Source organism: Vulpes lagopus, chromosome 14 (assembly GCF_018345385.1).
Source record: "Vulpes lagopus strain Blue_001 chromosome 14, ASM1834538v1, whole genome shotgun sequence".
NCBI lineage: Eukaryota > Metazoa > Chordata > Mammalia > Carnivora > Canidae > Vulpes > Vulpes lagopus.
Genome location: NC_054837.1, coordinates 30,558,897 through 30,579,370, shown reverse-complemented (window position 1 = coordinate 30,579,370; position 20,474 = coordinate 30,558,897). Strand labels below are relative to the sequence as shown.

At 45.0% G+C, this 20,474-nt stretch overlaps 2 protein-coding genes and 1 pseudogene across 10 annotated transcripts in view; 2 read left to right on the top strand and 1 right to left on the bottom strand.

The window, feature by feature from the left end:
* Positions 1-4,730, top strand: part of RILPL1 (Rab interacting lysosomal protein like 1) — a 44,080-nt gene extending 39,350 nt beyond the window's left edge. Inside the window, exons 7-9 of one of the 4 annotated variants that reach the window (XM_041728931.1) lie at positions 175-262; positions 537-560; positions 3,179-3,287. In XM_041728931.1, the coding sequence (XP_041584865.1) occupies positions 175-262; positions 537-539 (91 nt within the window). In that variant the 3' untranslated portion in view covers positions 540-560; positions 3,179-3,287. Of the gene's footprint in view, positions 1-174; positions 263-536; positions 561-3,178 lie in introns of all 4 variants that reach the window. The other 3 variants (XM_041728928.1, XM_041728930.1, XM_041728929.1) reach the window with 3 other exon arrangements.
* A 2,128-nt stretch (positions 4,731-6,858) lies between these two features.
* LOC121475560 (N-lysine methyltransferase KMT5A) overlaps positions 6,859-20,474 on the bottom strand; it is a 72,794-nt gene continuing 59,178 nt past the window's right edge. For 4 of the 6 annotated variants that reach the window (XM_041728921.1, XM_041728920.1, XM_041728922.1 and 1 more), the window contains one exon: positions 6,859-7,827. In XM_041728921.1, coding sequence (XP_041584855.1) covers positions 7,084-7,827 — 744 coding nt within the window. In that variant the 3' untranslated portion in view covers positions 6,859-7,083. Of the gene's footprint in view, positions 7,828-9,558; positions 9,641-13,481; positions 13,634-20,474 lie in introns of those variants that run through there. The other 2 variants (XM_041728926.1, XM_041728925.1) reach the window with 2 other exon arrangements.
* LOC121475564 lies at positions 15,874-16,430 on the top strand (annotated as a pseudogene).

The window sequence follows — 20,474 nt, the reverse complement described above, 5'->3', positions numbered from 1 at the left end:
CGCTTTCTCAGGTGCGGGGGTTAGGGCTTCACCAGGATTTTGAGGAGGGAGATTCAGTTCCACCCATGACATCTACCAGAAGCAAACCCTTCAGCTGGTATGTGTGGAATGTGTTTATTTTTCATGCCTCCCTGTTTTTATCTTCTCTGTGTCTATCTGTACTTTTCTAACCAGGATCTTTACAGCCATAATGCCCATGGTAGCAGCTGGACTGATCATAGATGACCCCACACTGCAGCCCATCCGACGACTTGTTGCCCTTGTAGGCACTGTGTTTTTCTGGTTTCGTTTTGAGCTGTGCCTTTGGAATGTGTGCTGCGACTCTGCTGAGGCTGGCCCGCCTTCCTTGGCCACTTTAGCTGCATGGCCATCACCTGCGTGTTGCCATGTGAAGTGGGTGTCGAGTGTGATTTCAAACGTGCACTCGTGAGTCTCGGTCTGCACGAGTGATGCCGTGCAATTCTCGGCTCTGTCACCGATAATTCTTTTTGTCTTTTTCTGTTTCCATCCTAAAAACCACCTTGTCCATGATCCAGTAAAGAAGGTCCTTTAAGTGACGGGTCAGTAATCAACGCCCACTGTGCCCGCCCCCTCCCTCCACCATGGACCCTCACCCTCAGAGTGACACTAACGCTGTGTTTTTGACTTTCATGCCCTAGCTTTCTAAACCGCTTTGTTTCGCCAAGCCAGTGTTGGAAAGCCATTTGGTCTTCTTTTAAAAAAAGGAAGAGCAGAAGAGGGGACCAGCGCTTTCTTTCTCTCTATGTCCCCTTGAACAGGAAGTGGCATGTGGCTTTCCCGCTTGAGTCAGGTAGAGGTGAAATGTCAGAGTGATGTGTGGCAGCTGTATTTTTGGCCAGCTAATTGCCCTGATTTCACCATGGAAAGGGCTCACAAATAACCCGGTATGAACATTGTGCCTTCATTTATCAGTATACATATCTGTTGTAGAGAAAAGAAACTTTCACTGGGAGGGAGAATTTCTCCAGATACACGTGGCTTGCCCCAACTTTACAATGAAAAACCACTTTATTCCTGGTAGGAGGTGATCGTAGGATCCAGTAGCCACAGAATAGTAAAATCATTTTCACCCAGATGTGATTAAAGTGGAACTAACTCCATAGGCCACAGCACTGTAGGGAAAAAAAAAAAAAAAAAAAAAGACTAATAGGTGAACAGCCAGAGGGAAGTAAAAATAGCTGCTCTGAAGCTTCAGTTTCTCAGCGGTGCATTTCTATTCCTGCCCCTGGGAAACATAACATAGCTATTCTCTCTCTTACCAAGTTCAGAAACCAAAATTCAAGAGTAACAACTCAGTGAGAATAGAATGAATCTCATTAGAAAGTAGGAGTATCAAAGGACAGTGAGCAGGTTAGGAAAGGTTTTTGGAGGAAATTAAAAGTGGGCCACTTCGAGTTTACTGGCCAGGGTCCTGGCCTTTGGAGCTGGAGCTAAAGCAGACCTTGTTGTAAATGGGCCAGTTTTGGGGCACCTGGATGGCTCAGTCCGTTAAAGGTTCGACTCTTAATTTCAGCCCAGGTCATGATCTCTGGGTTGTGGAACTAAGCACGGTGTCGAGCTCTGCACTGGGCGTGGCACCTGATTAAGATGCTCTATCTCCCTCTCCCCCTGCCCCCCTCCAAAAAAAATTAATGGGCCAGTTTAGGAGTGCCTAGATGGTTTAGTCCACAGAGTGTGTGCCCCCCCCCCTTTTTTTAAGAAAGGGCACAGGGGTTGGGTGGGGGGCAGAGGGAGAAGGAGAGAGAGAATTTTAAGCAGGCTCCATACCCAGCACAGGGCCAAACACAGGCCTCAATCTGAAGACCCTGAGATCATGACCCGAGCTGAAATCAAGTCAGACACTTAATTGACTGAGCCGCCCAGACACCCGGAGCGTGTGACTCTTAACCTCAGGTTTGTGAGTTCAAGCCCTACATTGGGTGTGGAGCCTATTTAAAATAAAAATTTTTTTTAAGTTTTTTTCTTTTTTTAAATGGGCCAGTTTATAAGCTTTTTGCCTGTGATTTCTGCCTTCATCCTTCAGGCATCAGATGGTTCACTTTGATCAATGATCAGTAGTCACAGCTATTTTTGGTTTGGGGTTTGTTTTTTTTTTTTGAGAGAGTGAGTGGGGCGGGAGGGATAAAGGGAGGTCGGACAGAGGGAGAGGGAGAAACAGAATCTTAAGCAGGCTCTATGCTCAGCAGATCCTGACACAGGGCTCCATCTCATGATCCTGAGATCATGACCTGAGCCACCCAGATGCCCCAGTAATCACAGATGTTTTAAAAAGACCTCTTGGTCTACATTAGCTGCTGCTATGTAGCAAGTTCTGGTGCTGACTTCTAAGGGCTTTTGCCCTCAAATCAATTTTTGACACTGTAAATTGGTGTTTTCCCCAATTTCATTTGCATATAATATTTAGTGTTTATATAATGACAGAACCATGTGTGCTATTACTTATTTTTTAATTGTCTCATTTTTCTAAAATACCTACTTTCAGCTCATCTCTAGCAGTAATATCCATGAAATCTGGGCTTTGATGTGCTGCATATGTACTTTCCTGATTCACATTACATAACGTAAATTAAAAACATCCATCTCTTTATGTCAGAATCATCTTAAACTCTGTGTGGCTTTCAGTTATTACCTTCTCTGCATCGTTAGGGTAGAGAAACTCCAGATGTGTATTTCTAGTCGGGTTGTTTTTTTTTGTGTTTTTTTTTTTTAATTCATGAGAGACACAGGTAGAAAGAGAAGCAGGCTCCCCAAGGGGAGCCTGATGTAGGACTCGATCCCAGGACCCTGGGATCACGCCCTGAGCCAAGGGCAGATGCTCAACCACTGAGCCACCCAGGTGCCTCTATAGTTGGTTTTTATTTCCACTGGTAATGGGAAGAGACTGTCACCAGTGCTTAACCAAGAGATGAGATGCATCGCACATCACATATGTACCTGCCCTGTTCACACTGTATCACCTCCCAGGTTTGGTGACAATGACATGCAGAATCCCCTGCTGCTTTCTCAAATAACTTTGACTTGCACCCCCACTTTTTCTTTCACACCTTGAATTGATTTGCTTCCTTCTACATTTGCTGCTGTCTGTCCTGGCATTGCAAAAAAAATCTTTAAAGTGCACAGAGGGCTGGCTTTCATTTCCTTCTCTCCCTTCCAAAAGGTTTAGCTTCTTCTCCCGAGATAAGAAGCGTCTGGCCAACACGCAGAGGAACGTGCACATCCAGGAGTCGTTTGGCCAGTGGGCCAACTCCCACCGTGATGACAGTTACACGGAGCAAGGACAGGAAGCCCTGCAGCACCTGTGACCACAGCCCGCCTCCACCCTGGGACCTGAATTATCCACCGCCAGCGCCTGCAGTGGGACCTGGCAGCTTCAGGTGTTGCTACCTTGCACACCTCTCGGTTCAGATGCACCCCTAGAACTGATCCCTCAAACAAACTGCTTTGAGGAAGCACACTGAAAAACTGATGCCAAACTCTAAAGAAATGTTTATTTATACCCAGGGCTATGACCGTTTATAATAGATGACTGATCCCTTAGGATATATATTTAATAACACCATGAGCAGAGGCCAGACTTTTGCATTAACTTCAGTAACACAAGCTTCTTTAAGCCAAATACATCACATGCCACTATAATTGCTGTTTGACTTACTTTGTATGAAATTCTGTGTAGGGGTTTTATTAACACATTTGTCGTACTGAAGTGGGAGGCAGGGAAGCAGTAGATTTTCCTTATATCTCTCATGAAATTGTTGTGGTGGTAGCACAGTACATAGGATGCATCCATTAGATAAGCAGGATAAGCCTGCAAAGTCACCAGACAAGCTGGCCCCACTTAGATGTGAGGCAACAGAAAATATGGTCCTCCTAACCCAGAAACTGGAGATGACTTTGCAAGAGCCAGTGGTTCTCTTTTCTTTTGCACCTTGTTACTGATATTGCCTAGAGCACGTAACGAGTGCCTTGGAATCGGCTGTGAGTTATGCAGTACTAACCAAACAAAGTTGCTAAGGATGAGACATTGCAACCCTTTTCATTTCTTGTTTGTATTTTTTTCCCCCTCAGCTTCTTTCTTTCTTTTATCTTTCAATACATCAAACACTTAGTCTCCTATAAAGAAGACCAATGTACCAGAGCGGATTTGAAATGGATGGGGGGGACAGACTCGCCAGTGTGAAGGCAGTGGGTGAAGAGATTGCTTGGGGACCACCACATGTCTGGCTGACTCATAGGGCTGTGGTGACACAGAGAGGGGCAGAAACCTGTATCTGGTGAGCTGAGATTTTGCCCAAATAGCACTGTCTTTCTCTCTGCCCACAGAGGACACCTCAGGGCACAGGCTGGGTGCTGACAGATTGAGAGAGGTAGCATTTGCTAGCAGAACACTCAAGTAACATCTGAGGAGTCCACTACACATTCTGCTATGGTTTGCTAAGAAACCATCAGGTTGGTTTACAGTCTATGGGGACTCTGTTTCCAGATTGCAGAAAAGAATGATCAGACAGGATAATGTTGCTTATGCACTGTGGTTCTCAAACCGGACTGCCCACAAGAATTATCAGTTGATTCTCGGAGTATAAAAGCAAGTGTATTAAGGAATCCCACTCCCCCTGGCCACTTTTAGTTGCCTTCTCAGGAGTAACCAATGTTGCCAGTTTCTTGAATGTCTTCAAAGAGCTTATAAATATACATGCAGTTATGTAACAAAATATATTTTTTCCTTTTTTTTCATAAATGGCAGCATACGATATATGTGCTATTCTGTACCTTTCTTTTCTTAGAATACCCTGGAGATGATGACTCCACATCAGTACATAAGACAGTGGGTCTCAATGTCCCCCAGGGACATTTGGCAATGTCTGGAAATATTTTTGGTGTTTTGGTTGTCAGAACTGCTGTCATCCAGTGGGTCGGCTCCAGGGTTGCTGCTCAACATCCCACAGCGCTCAGAACAGTGCCCCCATAACAGTCTCCCAGCACCAGATGTAATAGTGCAAGATTGAGGACCCCTGGTGTACCATGTAGATGCATAATTTGTTCATATTGACAGTTACACTGTCAACTTCTTTTCCAGTCTTTTACTGTCTAAAACAGCACTGTATACTTTCACACATGTCAGTCTGCAGAATAAACTAGAATTGCCAGGTGACAGGGTTTATGCCTTTGTCATGTGGCTACTGCTAAGGTCCCTGCTGTGGGGGCTTTATACCAACTTTTTTGTTTTGCTTAGTTACCAGGGTCCATACAATGTGAAGCTTCAAAGTCAAGGATGGGATCTATGTGTGCATATTTGTTTAATCCATCTATGTTCTGGTACCCAGGGTTAACCACTAGCGTGGATAATGTAAACACCATGACTGGATTTCTTTTTTCTGCTGTTGTCTCACAACACAAGCTTCCCTAATGTGGAGAGCTTGTTTAGCTGAAGTACCTGCCAACTCTAGTCCATAACACACTTTTGGTGTCGTAACAGGGAGCACTTTGCAAAACCTGAATGAAGTCAGAAGAGTGTACACCTGCATGGCTGTTTTCTGAGACATAGGAGATGGTAAAATTCTGCGCTAGGAATTTACAAAGGGGGGAATCCCTGGGTGGCTGAGCGGTTTAGTGCCTGCCTTTGGCCCAGGGTGTGATCCTGGGGTCCTAGGATAGAGTCCCGCATTGGGCTCCCTGCATGGAGCCTGCTTCTTCCTCTGCCTGTGTCTCTGCCTCTCCCTCAGTCTATGTCTCTCATGAATAAATAAAATCTTTAAAAAAAATTTTTTTTACAAAGGAAAGAACCTATTTTTCTAAAACTGTCCTAATAGTTTTAAGATAGAACAGATTCCCTACATAACATAATGAGATTCATACCCCAAATGCAAAAACCTGGTCGTGAATGTGTTGAGTCTTGATACTAAATCATTTACTTTGCATGGAACATCTTGAATTTTAAAGAAGCTGAGCTTACAAAGATACAGCCATTAATAAAACAAAAATGCTAAGTGTCACTTTGGTGAAAATCCTGGGAACAGCATGGTACTTTTCAAAGCCCTTAAAAGTTAACGTCAATATATCCAGCCCTCCAACAAATGGGAGGCCGGATGTCCAAGAGGGAGAAGACAAATCAATCCATCAGAACCACATAGAAGCCTCTTTCATTGATTTCTCGCCGTTTCATGATCACTTCTTTAGAGCTTCACAGACCAGAGCCTCAGAGCCCTGCAACTTTGGTTTTTCATTTTCTTTTCTTTTCTTTCTTTTTTTTTTTTTTTTAAGATTTTATTTATTTACTCATGAGAGAGACAGAGAAAGAGGCAGAGACACAGGCAGAGGGAGCTCCCTGCATGGATCCTGATGTAAGACTCAATCCCTGGACCCGGGATCACACCCTAAGCCGAAGGCAGACGCTCAACCACTGAGCCACCCAGGCATCCCTGGTTTTTCACTTTAAATGCCAGCCTCCCTGCCAAAAACAGGGAGGAAAAAAAGGCAGTCAGCATTTGGCTCAAGAATGGAGTTACATTTGTTTGAGTATAGCTGGTTGCTGACCCAGGCTACTGCACACACTGGCTTTGCTATGAAGTTCTGAACATTATCCCTGAATTCACTGCCCTATATCATTTTTATTTCAGTTTGCCAAGCCTTTACACTATAAAGATGGAAAAGATACAGCTTACTCTGGCCATATTCAGGTTCCCAAGAGTCTGAGAGTATTGCAAATGATTTTCGGTCATCACGTCATTTTGCCAAGCCCCCCAAATGGTCAATTCCAACAGGCAGGAGACAATCAAAATTGCAAAAACAAATTCTCTACTGCTACCTGCCCTTCTGTGTAGATGCTGGCAAAGACAAAACTGTTTCTCAAGTTTATTAAATAATGAGAGATAAAGAAAAGTTCATAATATCATGTTCAGCTGGAACTTGGGTTCCAGATCGGAAAGAAAACTTACTCCAGACCCCACCACCATTAGCAAGCTTTACTCAAGCACTGGACATACATACTATATAAAAGCAACACAGATCTCTGTGCTTCTGTTTATGCTGGGTCTGGGTCTGGGTTCTGGCGATGCTGGTGAGCCTCTATTTACTTCGGTCCCTCTTCTCCCTCCCCTTGGCTCGGTCATCTCTGAAGTCCCTCTCTCTCTCCCAGTCACTTTCTAGCCACACCCTGCTTGGCTCTCTCTCCTGCCATCTCTTTTCCCGGCTACGATCATGGTCTCGGTCCCTCGTCCGAGAGTCCCAGTGTCTTTCTCGAGACCGAGATCGCTCCCGCTTTTCCCGTTTTCCCTCTCTGTATTGATCGTTTTTAATAATTGGCAAATTAATGGGTTTTCGAAAAGGCCGGTCACGCCCCCCAAACCTCAGCTGCCCAGATTCCTTTTTCCCTCCCAGACCTCCTCCAAGTCTCCGAGGGATCCACCCTTTGAGGGTCCTTTCCAGTTCATAGTCCACAAATATCTCATGCTGGTCAATCACCAGGCCGTCTGCATCTCGGTACGCTTTGATCAGAGAACGCTCCTCTTTGTATTCAATGAAGGCGTAGCCCTTTGAAAGACCCGTGACCAAGTCCCTCACCAGCCGAAGCCTCCTGATGTCCCCGTAGCGAGAAAATACTTCCTTTAACTTCTCCTCCTTGGTCTGCAAGTTTAGTCTTGCCACAAACAGGGTGAGGAGGGGGTCTCCTGTGACGCCCTTGTTGGGAGTGTATCGGGCCAACATTGCCCTCCAGACAGCACGATCGTGTGGATCTTCATCAGTGCCATCAATGCTGCCAGCTTTAAGGGGGTCATACTCCTTGGCGATGGGCATCCAATCGTTCATGTTCTAGGAAGGATCACAGCAAACCTTTATGTAGCACCTACTATGAGCTACTCATTTAATCCTTAAAATAGCCCTGAGAAATAGATGCTATTATTCACTCTTTCTTCAATAGGGAAGAAAGGACCTAGAGCGTGAGGCCTTCCAGCTACAAAGTGGGTGGGACAATATCAAAGCCAGACAGTGGGGCTCCAAGATGTTGTCACAAACTGCTCAACCCTCCATCCCGGGAAGAAGCACAGGGCAATTTGCTGGGTTTGATCCATCTGTGTATCATCCAATTTAGTCCCATCAGGACACTTACCAACCACATTAAAATGTGGCAACATGGATCAGAATCCAGGCTCACCTTTCAGACTTTAAAATGGTCATAGGAAGACAAGCCTCGGAACTGCTATGAAAATTGGTGTTTTTAAAAACTCTTTACTACCAAGAACCTCAAACATGTACCATGTAGAGAATGGCATAACCTTCCACAGACTCATCACCTGACTGACCAACATGTAGCTAGTCTTGTTTCATTGGTGCCCCACTCACATCCTCACTCCTAGATTACTTTGCAGGAAATTCTGGATATTATTACATGCTCATCTGTAAATGTTTTGGTATGCATTATTAAAAGATAAGAAAGATAAGGACTTTTTTTTTAGAAAAACAAAACTATAAGGGAAAATGGCGTGTTTTTTTTTTATTTTTTTAATTTTTTAAATTTATTTATTATAGTCACAGAGAGAGAGAGAGAGAGAGAGAGGCAGAGACACAGGCAGAGGGAGAAGCAGGCTCCATGCACCGGGAGCCTGATGTGGGATTCGATCCCAGGTCTCCAGGATCGTGCCCTGGGCCAAAGGCAGGCGCTAAACCGCTGCGCCACCCAGGGATCCCGAAAATGGCGTTTTTGATGTAGTATTTTGCATAGGTAGCAAAGCTAAAACTACAGTGACCCAGCAGCAGCAGGCTCTTTGATTCAAAAGGAATATGAGATTTTTTTCTCAATCCCCTGGCTGATAATCTGTTTGTGCCTTATGGCATGGGAACTGATTGCAATGGCAATTTTATCCCGCAAGCATACTCCAACTGTCGTTTGTTCTGATACAGGATAATTTTTTTTAAAGAGGGTGGGAAAGTTTAAGCTGAGAGGAGAGGCAGTTAACATGGTAATTGATTCACATTCTGGTGACTCTGCTAGAATACAGTGTCTGCCAACATTTCAGACACTGGTACTGCTCACGTGACCATCTCTGCAAAATTTACAGCCAATATCAAAATATGTTACCTTAAAACCAGGACTCCAGATGATCGGCTAGCTTAGTCAAAGCATACGACTCCTGATCTAGGGCTCATGAGTTCAAGCCCCACGTTGGGTATAGAGCTTACTTTAATTAATTAACAAACCAGGGCTCTGTCCAATTTATATAGTACTCTCATTCATTACATCTTTCCATGGTATTAAAATATCTGTAATTACCCTCTTACTCATATTTTCCTCAAGGATCTTTTTGCTTTTGTTTTTCTTCAGTTGATGGGTTGTGTAAGAGGAGTGATTATTTATGGGATACACTGTGAAATTATATTCCCAATAAAAACACCAAAACAATAAAATCCAAAGTCAACAGCACTGCACTCAAGACCTTTTGAGCATCACTTAGCCTCTTACCACATGCCATTGCAAAATCTGTTTTACCCAGGATTGCTTCTCACTCCTTAAATGTGCCCTAATTCCCCAGCTCTGGTTCTTACCCTGTGCGATTTCCTCTCCTGGGAACAGCCTCTTCTTTTCCACATCTCCACGTATGGAAATTCTATTGGTCCTTCCAAGCCCAGCTTCCAACCTCCCTGTGAAGCAAATTAATCTGTCCTACAGCTCACAGCTTCACGGCTTCTGTAATACCAATCTCATCTTCCCCGAACACACAGTAAACACTCTTCAGTCTAGTGTATGCTTTACTGTATCTCCAGATTCTGGGATACTTCCTGATAAATACTGAGGAACTAAACCAACTCCAATCAAAATATAGTGAAGTTCTTTGTGTCCAAATCAGACAAAAAGGATGACTTCATTGCGAACTGATAGGCAAAACAACTTTATACTTGTAGAGGCCTTGAGAAAAATCAAGGCCATCCCACCTAAAGTTTAGCATTAGCACAAGTACAGCCATATTAGGCCCCTGTGAATAAGAGCTGAACTTTATAGGAAAAACTGCAGAATGTCCTCCTCAGGGAATCTCATCTCAGAAAGACAACAGAGCTCAGAATTGCCCTAGGCAGAGAATCCGGTATCAGAAAGACAACAGAGCCCGCCTGTGGTAGAGCCTGTGGTAGAAAGTCCCATATTAGAATGAGAACAGAGCTCAATGCCCTTGAAAGCCCCATATCAGAATGTAAACAGAACTTGAGAAATTCCTCCACCCCCTCTGAAAATCCTCTAGACCAGCCTATAAAAAACCCAGCTGTAACCCACTTCGGGGTCCAAGTCCCTGCTCCGCTGTGTCGGGTATACTTGGACCCAAGCTCGAGCTTGCTAATCAACACTCGTGCGCTTGCATCAGTGTCGGCTCCTTGGTGGTTCCTCGGATTCACAATCTTGGGCACAATGATACTGTCTGCTACCACCCCGTAAAAGGAGGGCATCTATGCCTGTCATTGTTAACCAGCAACTCTAATATCCTTATCGGTAGAAGGATGATAAACAGCTGGAGAAACAAGACAAGAGAGGATTTCAGTCCTGTCTGGGTGCTGTCTCTAACTCACTTTGTATCTCTTCTCTTTCATGGAATTTGTCCACGTGAAAAAGAGAGAGAGAGAGAGAGAACTCACACTACATTGTTTGACTCTCTTCCTGCTCTAGTATTATCTAACAATTCCATCCTTATTGGCCCTAACATTCCAGACCGCACTCCCTATCCTCCATCACAGGGCTGCCAGGGGGAACACAAAAACCCACAAACATGAGGACCATGATAATTATAGTTAACTTGTACTGAAGACTTAGGGGGTGCCTGCCACTATGCTAAGCACTTAACTCCTCTTGATGAAGGATAGCTAGAAGGCAGGCAGGGACAAGGGGCCCTACCCTAAGAGGAAACCACCCTTCAAAGGATTTTATACTACCCTGGAAGGAGCTCTCCACCAAGTGATAGATGACAAAAACCCAACTGTATGACAGGCTCAGGGAGGGTTAATCAGATTAAAACAGCCAGCTAACAAGCCCATAAAACCCCCTAGACTTAGGAACTCTGGTGGCAACCTCTCAGGCCCCTTCTTCGGAGCTTTGTACTATCACTTTGCTTTTGCTCAATAAACCTTGCTTTGCCGCCCACGACTTTGTCTGCTCTAACCTCTTCATTCTTCAAAGGAGTGTGACCAAGAGCTCTCTGCACCAACAGAGAAAAAAAAATCCTGTAACACCCTCACCTCTCAGCACTGTTGGGACATAGGTTCTACAATTAGTGCCATTTCAGATGAGGAGGGAGATACACAAAACTTTCTTTAGCTGCAAATCACAAGGCTAAGAAGTAGCCCTGCCAGGTAGTCACATTCAAGGGCTTTTACCACTCCAGAACTTGAGCTCTTAACTACAGTATTTCCTTAGATGGCTGTCATAAAATATGAAACTTTGGAGATGGGAAGAGCAAAAAAACAAAATCCTACAAGGAGTCTGGGTTTTTGAGGCTGAGGAAAGAATCCCTTCCCCAGTCAACAAGAACAGGTCATAAAAGATCCATCAAATAAAACTGACATTATACAGAGAGCAAGGCTGGCTCAGTTGAGCATCTGCCTTCAGCTCAAATAATGATCTGGGGCACTGGGCATTGAGCTTCCTGCTCAGCGGGGAGTCTGCTTCTTTCTCTCCCTCTGTTCCTCCCCACTACTCTTTCTCTCACTCGCTCTATAAATAAATAAAATCTTTAGGGATGCCTGGGTGGCTCAGTCGGTTAACCATCTGCCTTCTGCTCAGGTCATGATCCCTGGGTCCTGGGATTGAGCCCTTCATTGGGCTCCACGCTCAGCCAGCAGCCTGTTTCTCCCTCTCTCCTCACTCGTGATCTCTGTCATTATCTGTCTCTCTAAATAAACAATCTTGTTTAAAAATTTGAAGAGATCTTTTTAAAAATCTGAAGGGAATTACTAAGGGATAATCTGAATTTTCTGTTTCTCCTCATTGGTGGTATCCTGTCAATAATAAATGCCAAGGGGGGAAAAAAAAAACTCTTAAACTAAATGCCAAGAGAGCAGCAGCAGGCATCACAGCTTCTCATTCATCATTCACAGTATTCTTCCCATTGCAGAATTATGTTGAGATTTCCTACAATTCCTTTGGATTTTTTAGATTCGTATCATTATTTCATACATGAGGATGAGATATGAGAGATGAATGGTGGGGGAATGCAACAATTAATCCTTAAAGAAAAAAGTGTGGAAAGCGCAGGAGAACACAGGACCTGGAGGCAGAACACCAGGTTTAAGACCTAGTCCTCTCCTGGCAAAATTTAAACCATCTGTAAAATGTTAACTACCTGCCACTTCACTAGGTTTTTGTTAAAATTAAGACAGGGACGCCGGGGTGCTCAGCGGTTGAGCATCTGCCTTCCGCTCGGGTCGTGATCCCGGAGTCCGGGATCGAGTCCCGCGTCGGGCTCCCTGCGTGGAGCCTGCTTCTCCCTCTGCCTGTGTCTCTGCCTCTTTCTCCCTGTGTCTCTAATGAATAAATAAATGAATCTTTTTTTTTTTTTTTTTTTTTTTTTTTTTATGATAGTCACAGAGAGAGAGAGAGAGAGGCAGAGACACAGGCGGAGGGAGAAGCAGGCTCCATGCACCGGGAGCCCGACGTGGGATTCGATCCCGGGTCTCCAGGATCGCGCCCTGGGCCAAAGGCAGGCGCCAAACCGCTGCGCCACCCAGGGATCCCCAATAAATGAATCTTTTAAAAAATCATTTTAAAAAGATTAGATAAGACAGTGTCCGTGAAAGTGCTTTTTAAGTTATTATACAGATCAGCTATTAAGAAACCATCCAAGGGATCCCTGGGTGGCGCAGCGGTTTGGCGCCTGCCTTTGGCCCAGGGCGCGATCCTGGAGACCCCGGATCGAATCCCACGTCAGGCTCCCGGTGCATGGAGCCTGCTTCTCCCTCTGCCTGTGTCTCTGCCTCTCTCTCTCTCTCTCTGTATGACTCTCATAAATAAATAATAAAAAAAAAAAAAAAAAAAAGAAACCATCCAAGAAAACATGCCCCCGCCCCTTACTGAATCCCCGGAATTTAGAATATTCCCGCGCTTCGCCCGCAAAAAGGAAATAGACCTGAAATCAGACCCGCCGAACCGAGCATGCGCAGAACTCCCGAGCATGCGCAGTGGCCCCGCGGCCGCGAAGCCGGAAGTCTGGGTAGAAGAGCCCATATTGCCAGTAGCCCCGCAGCACTCCAGCTTTGACCGATGGCCCTGGAGGCTGCCCACCCCCCGACCTCTCACCCTCTGGGGGGAGAAGGGGCCCTAATTCCACCGAGCTATCGCCCCCGCTGTCCGCAACAAATCCCCCAAGGGCTCCCCCTTTGCCAGGCTTCAACATGGCGGCCCTTACACGAATGGACGCAGGGTCCCGGCCCAATTCCCTCGTCCTTCCCGCCGGAGCGGGCCTTGCTGGCGCCAAGCCGCTGCCACTCACCTCGGCAATGCTCGGGCTTCCCTTTCCACAGAGGCCAGCGGACTCCCCGGACTCGAAGCGCCGGGAGATTCCTCGCGCCTGCCCGAGTAGACCTTTACATTGGAGGAAGCAGATTCGCCGCGAGCAGTGGCTTTGGGGTTTTTTCTTTCTTTCTTTCTTTCTTTAACTTAAAAAAAAAAATCCATGTGTATTGAACCTCCAGGGTATGTCCTCTCCGAAGAGAATGAGCTTTTAGCTTTTCTAGCTTTTTGCACGAAGACAAACTCCTAAATTGAACGATTGAGTTGAAAGACTATCGAATGTGCGGTTAGTGCTCTGGGAGGAGCCGCATCACCCTCCCGAGCGAAGGGATCTGTCAGCGCTGTGGGAGTGTCGGTTCTCAGACTCACTCTGGGAATCGGCTTGTATGGAAGAGTCTGCAGAGGGTGCGTGAGCCAGTTCACACTGAGGAAGAGGGAGCCGGGAAGGGCTGACAACCCTGACTCCATCTTGCGTCAACCACCATTTTGTGGAGTTCGCGGAAGGGCAGCGGCTCTTGGAATGTACTCGGCGGCTCACAGACTTGACCTAGAGAGGTCAACCGACCACTCCGCGGCCCACATCAGCTCACGTCTGGGGAGGGGCACACAACTGAATTGGATTGTGCCTCCCACCTAAATAGTTGTTTTCTTCCTCGCTCATAGGCACGCTTCTGAGGTTTTTCCTTAGCAGTTTGGAGCAGCCAAAGAAAAGATGTGAAGCCACCTCAGGCACCTCCCGTGGACCTCTGGACCTGCCCAAGTGAGCACTGCAGCCCCGTGTTGCTTCTCTTAGGGCTGCTCCTATAACTGGGGGTGGTGGTGACCGGCATGGTCCTCTCACATCCCCAACCTCCCACCTCGGTATAGCTCAGGAGACTTTTCTTTTCTGCCGCCCCCCCCCCCTTTTGAAGTAATCTCTACACCTAAGTTGGGGCTCGAACTCATGACCCTGAGATCAAGAGTCTCCTGCTGCACGAACTGAACCAGTCAGGCACCCTGAGACTTTGGGAAGGGAGATTTCCTCACTTCAGAACCGATATCAGTTCAGGGGATTCTTCCAATACAGAATGGATACCATGGTCTCAAAGAGCTCTTGATCAGCCTGCTGGTTGAACAGATTAAAAACTGGCCCAGGGGCACCAGGGTGGCCAAGGGTCTGATTGCAGCTCAGGTCATGATCTCAGGGTTGTGAGAGGGAGCCCTGTGACGGGCTCCTGGGTCAGTGGGAGTCTGCTTCTCTCCGTCTCCCTTTGCCCTCCCTCACTTGTGCTTGCTCCCTCTCTCAACAGATACATAAAATCCTAATAAAAAAATGGTCCAGGGAGTTGTATGCTTCCTCAACCTGGGTTCAAATCACTAAAGATCTTTTAAAACTTCACTGGCCTCATTGGGGCACCTTTGATATCCCTAAATTGGTATATTTAAGAGCACAATTGGAAAGGTGAAACCATCATACTTCACAAAGTCAGTGGAAGCCTATTTCAATTGGTACTTAGAAGCCCCCAAAAGAACCTACTCAGTCATAGCCTCCACAAAAGAAAAAAAAATACAAAAGTCAAAGAAAGGGGATCCCTGGGTGGCGCAGCGGTTTGGCGCCTGCCTTTGGCCCAGGGCGCGATCCTGGAGACCCGGGATCGAATCCCACATCAGGCTCCCGGTGCATGGAGCCTGCTTCTTCCTCCGCCTGTGTCTCTGCCTCTCTGTCTCTCTCTGTGACTATCATAAATAAATTTAAAAAAAAAATTGTAAAAAAAAAAAAAAAAAGTCAAAGAAAGATGAAAACAGAACAACTCAACACCAAATCAAGAATTATTCTACATCTTCCATTTCCAATTCTGTCTCCTACTGCATCCCTTCTATTTCCTCTGCTATATGCAGATCTTTCCAAACTTCTTTTTTTCTCCTCTGAAATGTCTCCTTCTCAGCCCTGCCACCATCCATCTTCCCAAAACTAAAGTCATAGCATCTTTCAAAGTCAAAGTTACTGGTACAAATTACAATAATCTGGTCCCCCTTCTTTCATCCCCTGGTCCTAAACAGAACTTCTAAATCTTGCAAAAGACTTTCCTAACCCAAAAGAAAATTCAGAAGAATTCACCTGAAATTCAGGAGAGTTCACCTGATCTTAGGGTCTCGAGATCTCAGAGTCATGATTTCAAGCCCCATGTTGGGCATGGAGCCTACTTAAAAAAGAAAATTATACGGGGGATCCCTGGGTGGCGCAGCGGTTTAGCGCCTGCCTTTGGCCCAGGGCGCGATCCTGGAGACCCGGGATCGAATCCCACGTCGGGCTCCCGGTGCATGGAGCCTGCTTCTCCCTCTGCCTGTGTCTCTGCTTCTCCCTCTCTCTCTCTGTGTGTGACTATCATAAAAAAAGAAAAAAAAATTATACGGAACCCATCTTCCAGTAATTCGCCAAAATGACCAACACAAAGGGAAAGAGGAGAGGTATCCGCTATATGTTCTCTAGGCCTTTTAGAAAACATAGAGTTGTTCCTTTGGCCACATACATGCGAATCTATAAGAAAGGTGATATTGGACATCAAGGGAATGGGCACTGTTCAAAAAGGAATGCCCCACAAATGTTACCATGGCAAAACTGGAAGGGTCTACAATGTTACTCAGCATGCTGTTGGCATTGTTGTAAACAAACAAGTTAAGGGCAAGATTCTTGCCAAGAGAATTAATGTCCTCATTGAGCATATTAAACCCTCAAAGAGCCGAGATAGCTTCCTGAAGCATGTGAAGGAAAATGATCAGAAAAAAAAGGAAGCCAAAGAGAAAGGTACTTGGGTCCAACTGAAGCGCCAGCCTGCCCCACCCAGAGAAGCACACTTTGTGAGAACCAATGGAAAGGAGCCTGAACTGCTGGAACCCATTCCCTATGAATTCATGGCATCATAACTGTAAAGAAAATAAAAGACCTCAGGATTGTAAATAAATAAATAAATAAATAAATAAATAAATAAATAAATAAATAACAAAACCCTGGATCTTTCAAAAAGAAATGCTTGAAACATAAAAGATAGCTCCAAAAGAACAAAAATCTTGGGAAACCTGGTCAGTGCAATTAAGTGTCCAACTCTTGATTTTGGCTCAGGTCATGATCTCAGGGTCCCTGGCTCTGTGCTGAGCCTTGGAGCCTGCTTGAAATTCTCTTTTCTGCGCATGCCCTCTCAGCTCCACTCACGTGCATGTGCATGTGCATGTGTGTGCACTCTCTAAAAAAACAAAAATCTCAAAAACAATCCTTCATTCCAATTAGAGATGCTCCAAGGACAAAAGAGGGATTTTTTTCAATTCTTCTAGCAAACACCAACGGAGAAACTCCCATAACAATTTAGAATGAAAATGGTTTTATTCTTTAAAAAAAAAAAAAAAAAAGGTTTAATTTGGAGCGCCTGAGTGGCTCAGTCAGTTTAATCTACCTTGGCTCAGGTCATGATCTCAGGGTCCTGGGATCAAGCCTGTCTCAGGCTCCTTGCTAAGCAGGGAGCCTGCTTCTACCTCTCCCTGCCGCTCCCCCTGCTTGTGCTCACTATCTCTCTGTCAAATAAATTTTTTTAAAAATCTGTTTTAGGGATCCCTGGGTGGCGCAGCAGTTTGGCGCCTGCCTTTGGCCCAGGGCGCGATCCTGGAGACCCGGGATCGAATCCCACGTCGGGCTCCCGGTGCATGGAGCCTGCTTCTCCCTCTCCCTCTGCCTGTGTCTCTGGCTCTGTCTCTGCCTGTGTCTTTGGCTCTGTCTCTCCTTCTATCTCTCAAGAATGAATAAATAAATAAAATCTTTAAAAATAAAAAAAAATTAAAAATAAATTAAAAAATTAAAAAAATATATGTTTTAAAGATTTAATTTATTTGACAGAGAGAGTGCGAGCAGAGGAAGGAGCAAAGAGGGAGGGACAGGCAGGCTCCAAGCTGAGCAGTCTGATGCAGAGCTCAATCCCACAACCCCAAGATAACCACCTAAATGAAAATCAAGAGTCAGACCCTAAGCCACTCAGGCACCCCTAAGATGATTTTATTTTTATAGATACTGGAGCAACTTCTTCAATCCTCAACCCCCGATTTATTTTCCAGTCCCTTGCCTCAAGAATACAAAAGCACTTAACCATGATCAGAGTCATTTATCAGCCACCAACTGTCCCATCATCTGAACCCCTAGAGTTCATTCTTGGCACTCGACAAGGTAACAATTCCCTTTTATTGGTACCCTCATCCCCAGCATTTTCTTTTATTCTTTAAGTAGGCTCCATGCTGAATGTGGGGCTCAAACTCAGGACCCTAAGATCAAGAGTTGCATGCTCTACCAACTGAGCCAGCCAGGCACACTTCTCCCACCCCAGCCCTTTTGTTAGGAAGAAATTTTTTGTATACTTCCCAGGCCCATATTTCCTTTCACCAAAAAAAATGAAAGGCAGTTACATCTGCCTCAATCTTCAAAATTTCTAATTCTACCAATATCTGCCCAGTACTGCCCTCCAAGCAGTCCACTGCCCTCCATTCCTAAATACGCTCCCTAATCAATTGTGGGCAGCCTCTCCAACAATTTGGGACACATAACCTTGGCTCCCCCAATAGCTATTCAAATTGATCCATTAAAGAAAACCCTTACCCAGTATTACATAATACCTTTTAAGCCCTATATCCATTAAAAGAATAACTCCTATTATTCAAGACTTTATCAACAAAGGACTGATCATCCTCACTACTAATCCTTGTATTAACCCCATTTTTTCCAGCTAAAAAACCCCATGATAGAGGAAGGCATTTTGTAACCTTAGGGCAGTTACCAATACAGTCACACCCTGCCACCCTATTGTTCCTGACTCTCATACCTTCCTCTAATATACCAGCTGAAACCACTACTTTTTCTGTCATTGCCTTATGCAGTGCTTTTTTTCAGCATCCCTATCAACCCCCAAAGTCAGTATCTTTTTACTTTTACACGCAGCAGTCAGCAATATACTTGGATAGTCCTACCTCAGGAATATGCTAAAAGTCCTACTTATCTCAAACCCTCCATACTGACCTAAAAGATCTTGATTTCCCTAGGATTTCTACACTTTACAATAGATAGATGATTTATTACTGTGTCCTCCCACCCTAAGGCTTGTCCCACTGACGCTAAATGCCTTCTCAAACAATTAGCCAACAAAGGACACAAAGATCTAAAGATAAATTACAATTCTGTTCTGCTTCAAATTCCTAGGCCACTTTTTGCCGGATGGGCTAAAAATAGAACCAGAGAGAATTACTACCTTCACCCAGTTCCTTCAGACTAAACGACAATTACAGGGTTTCTGGGTCTTGCAGGGTACTATTACCTTTGCATTCCCAATTATTTCCTCACAGCTCAACCCTTCTGTGCCTTCCACTCCAGGCCTGATCCCATGGCCTCAGGAGGCCCAAGATGCCTTTATATCTTTTTTGTTTTTTAAGATTATTTGTTCATTTATATAATCTCTATACCCAGCATGGAGCTCAAACTCACCACCTAAGATCATGAACTCACTAACCAATGGAGTTAGTTAGCCAGCCAAGTGCCTCACCTTAATATCTTAAAAACAAAAAACAAAAAACAGCTCTCTTCCACAACTCTAGGACACCCTAATTACCAACTGCCCTTCTTTCTTGTCCATCTGGGAATCCTTTCTCAAAGGCTTGGAGGCCTACAACAGTCACAGGGTATTATAGTCTTCCATTAGGCCCCAAGGCCAAAGGTGTATCTCCCTAACTCCATGCCCTAGCAATCTGCCTCTATCCTCATTACTATCACCGAAAAACTAATACTAGATTCTCCCCTACAGGTATTAGTTCCACATGCTGTTAAAACTCTTAGACTCCCACCACACCCAACACCTATCTGCCAGTTGACTTAAAAACTTGAATGACAGTTTCCTTCCTCTTCATTTTTTTTTTAAATATTTTTTAATTATGTGCAGCTTTTTTATTTTTTATTTAATTTTTATTTATTTATGATAGTCACAGAGAGAGAGGGGCAGAGACACAGGCAGAGGGAGAAGCAGGCTCCATGCACCGGGAGCCCGACGCGGGATTCGATCCCGGGTCTCCAGGATCGCGCCCTGGGCCAAAGGCAGGCGCCAAACCGCTGCGCCACCCAGGGATCCCGTTTCCTTCCTCTTCAAACACTTCAGTCTCTCATAGTCCTCTCAATCCTGCTATCTTATTTCCCTTACTCATTAAAAACTCAGCTAAGGGATCCCTGGGTGGCTCAGTGGTTGAGCGCCTGCCTTCAGCCCAGGGCGTGATCCTGGAGTCCCACATCGAGTCCCACATCGGGCTCCCTGCATGGAGCCTACTTCTCTCTCTGCCTGTGTTTCTGCCTCCCTCTCTCTCTGTCTCTCTCATGAATAAATAAATAAAATCTTAAAAAAAAAAAAAACTCAGCTGAGCACAAGTTCATCCTTGTGATAGTCTTATTACTTACCCCTCAGTTAGACTTTCACAAAATTCCCTTCAAAAATCCAGACTTTATTTGGTTTACTGATTGATCACTAAAGGATGATCAGGGGGCACCTGGGTGGCTGTCGGTGAAGCGTCTGCCCTTGGCTCAGGTCATAATCTCAGGATCCTGGGATTGAGCTCCCCATGGGGCTCCCTGCTCAGTGGGGAGTCTGCTTCTCCCTCTCCCTCTGCCCCTCCTCCCTGCTCATGTTTACTCTCTCTCAAATAAGTAAAATATATATATTTTAAATGATCAAGAAAAATACAATGCAGGACACTCTAGTATCCACTGAAAAAAATTATCAAAGGTTCATGTGTCCCAAAAAGCATAATTACATGCTCTAGTAAGAGCATGCCAATTGATAATAAATAAAACTCAGTCGGTGGAACATGTGACTCTTGATCTCCGGGTTGTAAGTTTTTTTTCTTTTAAGAGGTACTTCCTATTTCTTTTTTTTTTTTTTTAAGATTTTATTTATTTATTCATGAAAGACACAGAAAGAGA